General features: G+C 38.8%; 1 protein-coding gene across 27 annotated transcripts in view; it reads left to right on the plus strand.

Annotated features, from left to right (window-relative positions):
- Positions 1–12643, plus strand: part of RBFOX2 (RNA binding fox-1 homolog 2) — a 267496-nt gene that overhangs the window by 73727 nt on the left and 181126 nt on the right. For 26 of the 27 annotated variants that reach the window (XR_009451108.1, XR_009451109.1, XM_059681695.1 and 23 more), the window contains exon 2: positions 11181–11231. The exons of the other annotated variant lie outside the window; for it this stretch is intronic. Coding sequence is in view for 24 of the 26 variants with exons in the window: in XM_059681695.1 (XP_059537678.1) it covers positions 11181–11231 (51 nt within the window). In the remaining 2 variants the exon portion in view is untranslated. The remainder of the gene's footprint in view (positions 1–11180; positions 11232–12643) is intronic. 27 annotated transcript variants of the gene reach the window in all.

Genomic DNA, 12643 nt, shown 5'->3' on the forward strand with positions numbered 1-12643 from the left:
TATTTAGCATCACTTCAGCACTAAGAATGAAATTTAGCTCAGGGAGATGTATCTAATCTATTTTAAGTGGTGAACAGACTAAAGTGAAGATCAGAAATGAAGGAAGGGAAATTTAAATTGACTGTCAAATTCCTTGAGGGCAAAGGCCCTATTTGTCCTTGTGTCCTCCTCATTTAATAAAATGCGTGGCATGCCATTGGTTGTGTTGAGGCTGCTCAAGACTCCCCGAGGTCCAGTGATTCCATAGGATTTATGGAATTCATACTAATGGCTATGATTTGTACTAGTGAACGGATATAAAGTAAAATCAGAAGGAGCAAATGTGTGTGGGGTGACGTCCCGAAGAAATTGCGGTCAAGCTTCCAAGAGTGCTCTCCTAGTGGAGTCACAGAGGATGTGCTTACTTCCTTCAGCAGTGAGTTGTGACAGTTGTTGTCTACCAGGGAAGCCATTAGAGACAGTGCTGAGATCTTTCTTTGTTGGGGGTGGGTGGGAAGGGTTGTTCACAGAGCCACCCTCTACCTTAGCTCTCACCAAAATTCCAGACTCCCAGAAAGAAAGTAGGTGTTCAGCACAAACCATATTGTTTGCACAATATAGCCACAGTGAGCCACTCTTACCATTTCTGGGAATAGAACTATCCCGAAATCTAAGTTTTCCAAGGTCAGCCTTGCAAACTGCCCTTTCTAAGGATAGCAGTCAGGCCTGCTGTGTTCATTCTTTCCCTGTACATAGATGTTTATTTAATGCCTTAAAAATAAATGCCATAGCAGAGAATCAGCAGGGACTTGTGTCAGACAGACCTGGATTTGTATTACTGTAGACAAATTGCACAGTTTTCTTACTAAACAGAGATATGTCACAGAGTTTTAGTGAGAATGCAAAGTGATAATGTATAGCAAACACTAAGTATAATATACGTCCTGTATATAGTAAGTGGCTGTTAAGGTCTTGTTTCAGCTCACCTGTATCTGTCTGGGTTCAGTCAGGAGAGAGACTGACTACAAGTAATTTGGACCCAGAATGTAATATAAATAATTACTACAACAGAAGATTGAAGTAATGAGGGATTGGCTTGTAAGAAGTAAAGAGAACTCTAAAGAGTAGTAAATGTAATATAATGTAATATATAATATAATGTAACATAATAATGTAGTTTATTATGCTAAAATACCAATATTATAATTAGTATGTAATTATTTATTGCCCCAGGATTGAGATAAAGCACCCAAAAGAGAGCCATCTCCTCTGTTTCCCATCCTCTGCACTTGGGGCTGAAATCTAGACCTTGTTGGAGAGGGCATGTTGAGTAGCAGAGAAGTGAGTCCCTGTGATACCAGACCTGAAGAACTTGTTGGAAATCTGCCCTTTTTATTTGCCAGAAATCTATCCTCTTGGGCAGCGGTTCTCAACCTGTGGGTCGCAACCCCTTTGGGGGTCGAATGACCCTTTCCCAGGGGTCGCCTAAGACCATCGGAAAACACATATATAATTACATATTGTTTTTGTGATTCATCACTATGCTTTAATTATGTTGAATTTGTAACAATGAAATTGGGGGTCACCACAACATGAGGAACTGTATTAAAGGGTTGCGTCATTAGGAAGGTTGAAAACCACTGTTCTAGGGTACTGGGGAACAGCCCAAACAGGATAACTAGGGGAAACTGGCTGCTGGGTGCTGCTGGCTGCTATGCATTGCTGGAGCCGGGAAGGAGGAGGCTGCTGTAAAAGCACCCTGAGACCAGAAAGCAAAACCCCTTTCTACTAAAATGTTTTTCCTGTGCTCTCTGCTGACGAAGCTTGACATCAGGGCTGCTGTCAAAGGAAAAATATTGAAAGGGCCCAGATTCATTTTCACAGAACAGGCAGGCAAAAAGGGTGAATTCAGAGCTGAATAAATAGAATGGATATTTAATTCTAGATGCTTAGAAACCAGGAAGAAGGTGGCAAATAGAGATCTAAGAAATTTCAAATATAAGTAAGACACGTGCAAAAAATAAATGAAGTTGGACCCTTCACCATATATAAAATCAATTCAGAATGGATCAAAGGCCTAAACATAAAACCAAAAACTATAAAATTCTTGGAAGAAAACATAGGGGTAAAACATGACTTTGAATTTGGTAATAGGTTCTTGGACATGATGCCAAAAGCACACATAATAAAAGAAAAAAGAGGTAAATTAGACTTTATGAAAATTAAAGACTTTGTGCATGAAAGAATATTACCAACAGAGTGAAAAGGTAGCCCACGTATGGGAGAACATATTTACAAATCATTGCAAATTATATATCTGATAAGGGCTTAATATTTAAAATATAAAAAGGATTCCCACAACTCAGCAACAATAAACAGCTCATTTAAAAAATGGGTATAGGACTTGAATAGACATTTCTCCAAAGACGATATACAAATGGCCAATAAACACATGAAATGATGCTCAATATCAATAATCATAGAGGAACTGCAAATCAAGACCACAATGAGAAAACACTTCACACGCGTGAGAATGGCTATGGTATAAAAAAAGAAAAAGAAAAAGAACAAACAAAAAAACAAAATGACAAGTGTTGGCGAGGATGTGGAGATATTGGAACCCTGTGCATTGCTGGTGGGAATGTAACATGGCCCAACTGCTATAGAAAAGTAAGTGGTGATTCCTCAAAGTATTAAATCTAGATTTATCAGTGATCCAGTAATTCTGCTTTTAGGTATATGCCCAAAGGAGTTAAAAGCAGGGATTCCAATAGGTATTTCTACACTTATCTTCATAGCAGTATTATTCACAACTAGAGGCCTGGTGCACCAATTCGTGCACAGGTGGGGTCTGGCCATCCTGCCCCAATGGGGGCTGATCAGACCGGGCGGGGGGGGGGGGGGGGGACATGAGAGGTTGGCTGGCTGGCCCCGCCCCCAATTAGGAGGGGTGATCATGGGCTGGGCTGGCCGGGGCGGTGGGGCCGTGGGAGGTTGGGGGGGCTGATCGGGGCCCCAATCAGGGCCATGATCGGGCCAGTTGGCCTCTGCAGTGCATGTCATATCGACTGGTCATCCTGGTCGCTTGGCTTTTACATACATAGATAGCCAAAACGTAGAAGCAACTCAAGTGTCCATGAACAGATGAATAGATAAAATAATGTGGTGCATACATAAAATGGAATATTATTATTCAGCCTTAAAAAGAAGGACATTTTGACTCATGCTAAATGTGGATGAACCATGAAGGCATGATAAGTGAAATAAGCCAGTCATAAAAGGACAGGTATTGTATGATTCCACTTATATGAGATTCCTAGAGTAGCCAAATTAATAGAGACAGAGTTGAATGGTGGTTGCCACAGGCTTGGGGGAGGGTATACTGGGGAGTTAAATGCTTATGGCGTTCCAGTTGGAGAAGCTTTTGGAGATGAATGGTGGTGATGGTTGCACAATAATGTGAATGTACTTAATGCTACAGAATTATACACTTTAAAAATGGTTGATATGGTAAATTTTGTTATCACAGGTTTTTTTTTTAAAAAGGAAACTTTTGAAGAATATTTGCAATATGATCTCAAACCTTAGTATTGGAAGGGTTATATTGAAGGAGAGTTTTATTCATTATTTATATTCTTCAAAATATAACTTTGTTATGATTGAATTTTAATTAAAAAATAAGTAAGAACAGAATAGATTTGTAAAGGAAATTTAAAGAACTGAGAGTGTTAGCCAATAGGAATTGATCCAGCAGAATGGACTGCTTACCTGTTTGAGGTATCTATATCACAAAAGGCAAAAGGTTGCTTTGGTCACCTTAGAGCAGTGATTCACAACCTTGGCTGCACATTAGAATCACCTGGGAATCTTTTTAAAATCCTGATTTCTGGGCCTCATCCTCCGGAAATTCTGTTTCTTTGTTACTAATGTTGTGGCCCCACCCCATAACAAAGAAACAGAATTTCCGGAGGATGAGGCCCAGAAATCAGGATTTTAAAAAGATTCCCAGGTGATTCAATATGCCCTGGAGCCAACCTCCCTTGGTCCCTCCCTAGCCAGCTGCACCTGGGGTGGCCCTGGGGCTTGAAGGGTGTCTGTGAAGTGAGCAGGGTCCCTCCAGCAGGTGGGGTTCCTCAGCCTGGCCTGTGGGGATCGGGCTGAAACCGGCAGTCCGACATCCCCCAAGGGGTCCCGGAGTGCGAGAGGCACTCTGCAAAGTTGCTGTTGCTTGGCAGCTCCTGCGTGGAGTGTCTGCCCCCTGGTGATCAGTGTGCGTCATAGTTACTGGCTGGTCGGCTGGTCAGCTGGTGGCTTAGTCTTTTATATATACTAGAGGCCCAGTGCACGAATTCATGCATTGGTGGGACCACCTCGATAGGGGCTGATTGGGCTGGGCTGGCCGGAGGGAGGGGATGTGGGAGGTTGGCTGGCTGGCCCCGCCTTCGATCGGGGTGGGGGCCAATTGGGATGGGGCTGGCCGGGGGGAGGGGTTGCAGTCGGTTGGCCCACCAGCCCCACCCCCTGGTCGAACTCCCAGTCGGTCGAACTCCTCTCTAGGGGACAATTTACATTTTAGCCTTTTATTATATAGGATGGATGATATTGCTGATTTTCTGAATGCATTTAGAAAAGTGGCTTTAGAAATGGTCTTTTCAGCATGCATCAGTCCATCACAGTATTGGGATCTTGTCCTCCAATAAGAGTTAGAGGTTATTCTTCCCCTCTCCTCCCTTCACTTTTTAAAAAGATCTTCTCGTATTTTCTGGAGTCCTGTAGTTCTTTTTATAGGCTTTAGTTAATGGCATCAGTCACCTTATCTTGTAATTAGTATGACTCTGAGCTCCTCAAGGGCAAGTATACTAGAACAGTGCTTGTAATAAAGCAATTGTTCAATGAAGGATCCTTCTGCTTAAATTGATTTTTCTAACACAGATGCATATGGGAGCTTCTAAGCAGCCAGTGAAGAATACAATGTCTGATGATATTTTCCTTCACTTCTTTGTGTCCACTGTACACACACAATCCATTGCAGTTACTTAAGGATTCTTCTGTTACTCTTTCACATGTTCACTAATCGAAAACTCCTGAACTGGTTTAATTGCTGTCCTCTATAGTCAGCAAGGATTCTTGAGGTTGGTATTCATTTCATTTATTTATTATTATTTTAAATCCTCACCTGAGGACATGTTTTTTTTTATTGATTTTAGAGAGAGAAAAAGGGAGAGGGAGAGTGAGAAACATCCATGTGAGAGAGGAACTTCAATTGGTTGCCTCCCACCTGTGCCCTGACCCGGAATCAAACCTGCTGCCTCTTGGTGTATGGGACTGAGCCTCCTGGCCAGGGCCATTTTATTTTTGAGCATTCTGTGTGGTTAGGCAGAGTCAGTTTCTAACTCTTTCAGTCTTACTAGGCCAATAGGTCTTGCTTATAGGCACATAACTGCTAAAGGCTTTCTTTCCTCTTTAGAGTTTAACATATCTGATTTATATCCCATCTGCTCAGTTAGCTTGTCTTGTGATTCCATCTTTGCTTTAAGTGTCAGTTATTATTTTTACACCGATTAAAAAAATCAGGTGTGCATGTCTTTAAACAATCATGATCATCCCTACCTGGACCAGGGGAATGTTTTTTCAGTACTTGTCTTGAAGCAGCAGAAGTACTGGGTGTAGAGTTAAGACCTGTTTGATGACAGCTCAACCACTATTATTTGTCCTTGAGCAGATCACTTAATCTTCCTGAAACTTAGTTTTGTCACCTGTAAAATGAGGGTTATCAGATCTATTTTTTTTGCGTTGTGAGGATTAAATAAGATGACATGAAGGTGTTTTTGTAAGTTTTTTAAAACATGAAACACCAGTAGTTGTGATTTTTTTTTGTACATCAGGAATACATGAATTTTACATTTTGTAAAATTCAAACAATTCAGATAAAGTATGCCCTCTCGACCTTCCACAGATCTTATTCTTCTCCCTAGAGGTAACCACTATTAGAAGTTACAAGTTTGTTGTATATCCTTCTATGTCTTTGTGCATTTATTTACTTCTTTATATGTATGTAGAAATGCCTCTTTTTGTATTGTAATTAAAAAAATAAATGTTTTGCTATCATTAAATATGACTTAGATGTTCATAGAGATTTTACCTTTTTAAAAACTTGTACAGAGGATGTTGAAATAGTAATTGATACTATTTTCCTACTATTAATGGAGACTTGAGGTTCTTTCTAGTTTTTCATTGTTACAAACTATTGAAAATTTTTGCACATGCTTTTTTGAGCACATGTGCAAGTGATTCTTTAGATAGAAATCAAAGATGTGAAATTATAGGAAGATAGGTGCACTAATATTTTGATAATTATTGTCACTGCTTTCCAAAACAGTGGTCCCAATATACTTAAGTTCCTACTGTTAGATGTGAAGATATCTATATACTCTTCTTGACAATTTGTGTATTATTTTCACCAATCTCATGAGTAAAAAGTATCTCAAATCTAAAAGAACATTTATAGGAGCATTGTTTGTGAGTGCAAACACAAAGACCTGAAACAATTTAAATGTATATTAACAAGAAAATAAGGTAAATAGTGACATGTTCATAAACTAGAATACTTAAACAGTAGTCAAAAATAGTGAAATTGATCTTTAGTGTTGAGTAAAAAAAGGAAATTGCTAAATAATACATAAAATAGGATCCATTTTTATAAACTTCAAAGACATCCAAAGTTAATGTATTTTGAAGGGAGAGATATATGCATGATAAAGTAAAAAAGAAAAGCAAGAGTTATTAAGCATAGGCCACTCTCAGAGAGTCAGGAAATGAGGGCTGGAGACTTCCAAATGGCCTATTGGAGAGATGGAGACATAGAAGAGTACTGCTTTGCGAAGGCAAGTGGAGTAAATCCATTTCCTCTGGTACATCTCCATGCTATCTTATCTGTCCTTGCTATTAAAGTTTTGACAATACTGGCTTGTAGGAATGTGATTTTTTTTTTCCTTGTAAGAAATTTTGTGCATTGTTGAACCTAAAAATATGGTTTAAACATGCATCTTCTCTGGGGGTGACAAATCTCTGTTAGTTATGCTTTTGGATGTTTTTGATTACTTTCTTAATTATATAATTCATTTTTCAGACAATCTTTAAATACTTACTATAAAAGAATAATATGGAATGGTTATTAGAGAAGAGAACTTGATAAAATGGAAAGAGCAGGGGCTTTGAAGTCCAACAGACCTGGGTTGAAAGTTTGCTTTTCCACTTAATAGCTATACTTTATCATCTTCTCTTTGCAACTTTCTCCTTCCTGAAACAATATCTGATCAGTTGCTTAGTATCTAGTGTTATCATCATCGTTGTTAAAATCTGTAGGGAATGGTGTTAAAACACATTTGTAGAATTAAGAACAAACAAGGTGCTTGTAGATTTCAAAAGGAGCCCTGGTCTTTGGTTTCAGTCTAAGCTATCTGTGTCTCCCCTGTAAAAGTTTGTGTGATAATAGCCAACATTGCCTGTAATTATTTTTAAATAGGTTTATTGACATAATTCACAGGCCATAAATCATGCCCTTTTAAAGTATTTTTTAGGGTGTTTTTTTTGGTGGTTTGGTGGATTTTAGTGTTAAAATAATTATAGTGTTGTGCATCCATTACCACTATCTAATGCCAGAATATTTTCCTTTCCAAAAATAAACTTAGTATCCATCAGCAATCACTCCCCATTCCTCCCCTTTAACTTCTGGAATGACTAGTTCACTTTCTTTCTCCATGGATTTGCCCATTCTGGATATTTCATATAAATGGAATTATATAATTCGTAGCCATTTTTTCTCGTTTTTTTGTGTGTTTTTTTTTCACTTAACGTTGATGTTTTCAAGATTCACCCATGTTGTATTAGTACTGCATTCCTGTTTATTGCTGAACTAGAGGCCCGGTGCACTATATTATATACTTGAATGTTGCTAAGAAAGGAGATCTTAGATCTCACACACACAAAAATTTTTATTATTATATGGCATAATGCAGGTATTAGCTAAGGCTGTGGTGGTAATCACTTTACAATATATAAGTGTATCAAATGAACACATTGTACACCTTAAATTTACATGATGTTATACATCAACAATAACCCGATAAAGCTGGGGGTGGAGGAAGACACCACCAAGTGAAAAGAAATCCCATAGAATGAGAGAAAATATTTGTAAATCGTATATCTGATAAGGGACTTGTATTCAGAATATAGTATAAAGAACTCTTACAACTCAACTACAAAAAGACAACCCAAATTTTAAAATGAGCAAAGGGTTTCAACAGGAAGCTCTCCAAAGAAATATACAAATGGTGAATAAGGACGTGAAAAGAAGCTCAATAGCATTAGTCATTAGGGAAATGCAAGTCACACCCACACAGTGAGATAACATTTCACACCCACTAGGATGGCTATAATAAAAAAAAGTTGGCCAATAACAAGTGTTGGGAAGGATATGGAGAAATTGGAATCTCATACATTGCTGGTGGGAATGTAAAATGGTACAGACACTTTGGAAACAGTTTGATAGCCCCTGAAAATGTTAAAACAGAGTTACCATATGACCCAGCAATTCCACACCTAGGTATAAGCAAGAAAATGAAACTGTATGTCCACCCAAAACCTTGTACACAAATGTTCGCAGCAGCATTATTTCATAATAGCCAAAAAGTAGAAATAATCCAAATGTCCATGAGTTGATAATGGACAACGTGGTATATATCCATAATTGAATATTATCCTATACAATAAAAGGCTAATATGCAAATTGTCCCTTCGACTGGGAGGTCAACTGGGAGTTCGTTTGACCAGAGGTGGGGCCAGCTGGCCAGCTGCCTGTGGCCCCTCCCCCTGGCTGGACCCGCCCTTGATCAGGGTCCCCCCCCCTACTCTTTTTGGGGGTGGGGCCGGCACACCAACCGCCCTCGGCCCCTCCCCCTGGCCGGCTTGGCCTGATTGGCCCACTATGCTGTACATTAGATTCTCAGAACTGGTAGTGCCCTTTGAAGAACAAAAGTTTTAACATTTTGGCTAAGTCCAATTTATCTATTTTTTCCTTTATTTCTGTTTTTGGTGTCCTGTTGAAGAAACTATCACCTAATCAAAGACCATGAAGATTTACTCCTGTGTTTCTTTTAAGAGTTCTGTGGCTTTAAGTCTATGATGTATTTTGAGTTAATTTTGTATATGGTCTGAGATAGAGTACCAACTTCATTCTGTTACATGTGAATATTCAGTTGTCCCAGCACCATTTGTTGAAAGGATACTTTGTCCTCCATTGATTTTTTTTTTTTTTGGCACCCTTTCAAAAATCATTTATTTTAACTAAAGGTTTATTTTGGGACTTTCAGTTGTATTTCATTGGTCTGTATGTCTGTCCTTATGCCAGTATTACACTACCTTGATTACTGAACTTTGCAGTAAACTTTGAAATCAGAAAGTATGAGTCCTTCGAACTTTGCTTTTCTTTCTCAAGATTGTTTGGGCATCTGTGCTTTTTTTAAGGCAGTTACCTTTTTGTGTGTTTTCTTTATAAATGTCCAGATAAAGATTTAGTAATAAAAAAAGTGCGCCAGATTATCTATGACTGAATTAGTGACTAAATGCCTAAATAATTTCTGGTTTTTGAACTCCATTTATTTATTTACACATTATTTTGGGTGTTCATCATGTGTTAAACCAGTGGTTCTCAACCTTCTTTAATAGTTCCTCATGTTGTGGTGACCCCCAATTTCATTGTTACAAATTGAACATAATTAAAGCATAGTGATGAATCACAAAAACAATATGTAATTATGTATGTGTTTTCCAATGGTCTTAGGCGAACCCTGTGAAAGGGTCGTTTGACCCCCAAAGGGGTTGTGACCCACAGGTTGAGAACCGCTGTGTTAAACACTGCTAAATCGTAGGAAAACCATGATGAACAAGACGTGGGATCTGCATGTGAGCTTAAGTTGAATCCTGGCCTTCATGTTTTTGAAAGGAGTGTGGACTTTGATTATAAACGCTATGGATATAAATAAAGCAGATGTACCATTAGGTAGAAAGTTTACACTCTTTTTATGAAAGCCCTATCAATGAAAATTCTTCTTGCTATTCTGCTAGTAGGAATGAAAGTACAAATGTACGGAAGAGGATGTGGGTCTTTCAGGTAGCTGTGTTGAGCACTTTGAAGGAAAAGTTACAAAAGCATCATATGCCCTTATTTACACCTTTGTGTGCGCGTATATCTCCTCCATTTAAAAGTTCCCCTGAAGGCAAGGGACTTGGTTTTGGTTTTTTGTTTTTCCATCTTTCTTACTCTGAGCCATCTAACAGTGTTTTGAAAATATTAGGTATTCAATATATGTTGACCTAATGGTTGAATGGGTCCAGTAAGCCATAAATAAGTGCTCATATTATATGACCTTAAACTAAATTAGGGTTTGTATAGCTTTTATTAGCTATCATTCTTGCCCTCAAAGATCTAGATTTAATGACTAATGTGAATATGAGACACTGAATATGATACACCTTTACAAAAATAAGATTTATTGAGTCATAAGTAATATTAAAAGTAAATTGTATAAGTACACTAAACAAATTTTAACTAGTATACATGTTAGGAATTACTGGAGTCCACAAGATGATATAGGGTGGTAGAGGAAGTCTGGAACAGAGGTGGAATTTCATCTAGGTTTAAAAGAGCAGATTAGTAGAAGGAGGGGCTAAAACTTTTCCGGGCTAGAGGTAGTTCTCAGTAGAGGTAGTACTGTTGCCTTCCAACCAGAGACTTGGAAGTGTGTGGACATTTTGGGTTGTCCTGGTGTTCAGGACTGCTACTGGCTTTAGTGGTTAGGGGCCACTAAATGCTAAATTTTAAATTCTAAAGTCCTACAGTGTGAAGTTAGGAATGGTTTGGCCCTAAATCCCAGTAGCTCCCTGGTTGATATATATTGGGAAGGAAATAGATTTAGCAGTACAAGAGGGAAAATAGTGTTTGTAAGCAAATAATGGTTTTCTTATGTGTTTGATTTTGTGGAGGCCGAACTGGGAAATGTTTGTAGTTAGCTAGTGTGGAATATAGCAACAGAACACCTTATGGTCTGGTGCAGGGATTTATATTTGATCAGTTTGGATGATTTTGATTATTATTAACGTTTTCTTTTTCTTATAGTTTTTCTTTCTTTTTCTTCTTTTAGAACGAGCCTCTGACCCCAGGTTATCATGGATTCCCAGCACGGGACAGCCAGGTTGGTATCTGCTATTTCTAACTTAGATAATGTGTGTGTGTGTGTGTGTGTGTGTGTGTGTGTGTGTGTGTGTGTGATTAAGGATGCTATGATAGCTAGCATGTCCTGAAATTATTTCTTTTGGAGAGTGATATGGTTAATTTCAGCAATGAATTTATACTTAGAGATATAAATAAAATATACAGGGTGGGGCAAAAAGTAGGTTTACATTTGTGAACATGCGAAATAGTTTAATCCTGTATTATTGATTATTGTACTATTTTCCATATGACCAACTCTAAACCTACTTTTGACCTACCCTGTATTTCTTAATCCTAAAAGTATTGTAATCACCTTATTGAAATTGTGGATTTTATAGGGGAAAACTCACTCAAGTGCAATCGTAATTGCTTTTATTTTTCTTCTCCAGGCAATATAATAATTTTAAACCAGGTTTTCTTGGTGCCTCATAATTCTAAATGCTGGGTTTGTCTCTTTATTCTCTGTCACTTAGCTCCTGCTTGCACACATTTTTTTAGTCCTGCAATAATCTGCAACAAGAAAATTCCATTCTCCTCCCCGGGGGAATTCAGCCGTATGGTTTTAATCAGGGAAGGCTTGCTTGAGAGAGGGAAGTTTCTGTCTTTCTTTGTTAGATAGGGAGAACGACTAGAAAGAGCTCAGGCCCTATTGTGGGCTAGAGCAGAACTGCATCCTACTCGACATCCTCTGTATGGTTTAGGTGAGTGTATAAAATGCCTTCCCTGCCCTTTGCTATTTGAAGCTTTGAGCAGGTGAGGCTGGAGCAGAGTTAGGGCAGAAGAATGGGTAAGGCTGCTACAGACAGATGGTGTGGCTTAAGACACCTAGCCTTTGAAATTTACCTCCTTGACATTTTCTTTTTTTAATTTATTTATTTAGTAGAGGCCCGGTGCACAAATTCATGCATGGATGGAGTCCCTCGGCCTGGCCGGCAATCAAGGCCTATGGGGGTGCCGGCCGGCCAGGGGGAGGGACCCCAGGAGGTTGTCCAGCCAGCTCCCCCCATCAGGGACTATTGGGGGGGGGGCGGCAGCTGGCAGCGGGGAGGGGCTGCGGGAGTGCACAGTCCACCAGGGGGCAGCTCCTGCATTGAGCGTCTGCCCCCTGGTGGTCAGTGCATGTCATAGCGACTGGTCGACAGGTTGTTCCAGCTGTTTGGTCATATGTATATATATGTATATATATGTATGTGTATATATATGTATATATATGTATATGTGTGTGTGTATATATATATATATATATATATATATATATATATTGATTTGAGAGAGAAAGAGATATTGATTGATTTGTTGTTCTACTTACTTATGCATTCATTGGTTGATTCTTGTATGTGTCCTGACCAAGGATCGAACTCACAAACAACCTTGGTGTATTGGGATGAAGCT

Source organism: Myotis daubentonii, chromosome 2 (assembly GCF_963259705.1).
Source record: "Myotis daubentonii chromosome 2, mMyoDau2.1, whole genome shotgun sequence".
NCBI lineage: Eukaryota > Metazoa > Chordata > Mammalia > Chiroptera > Vespertilionidae > Myotis > Myotis daubentonii.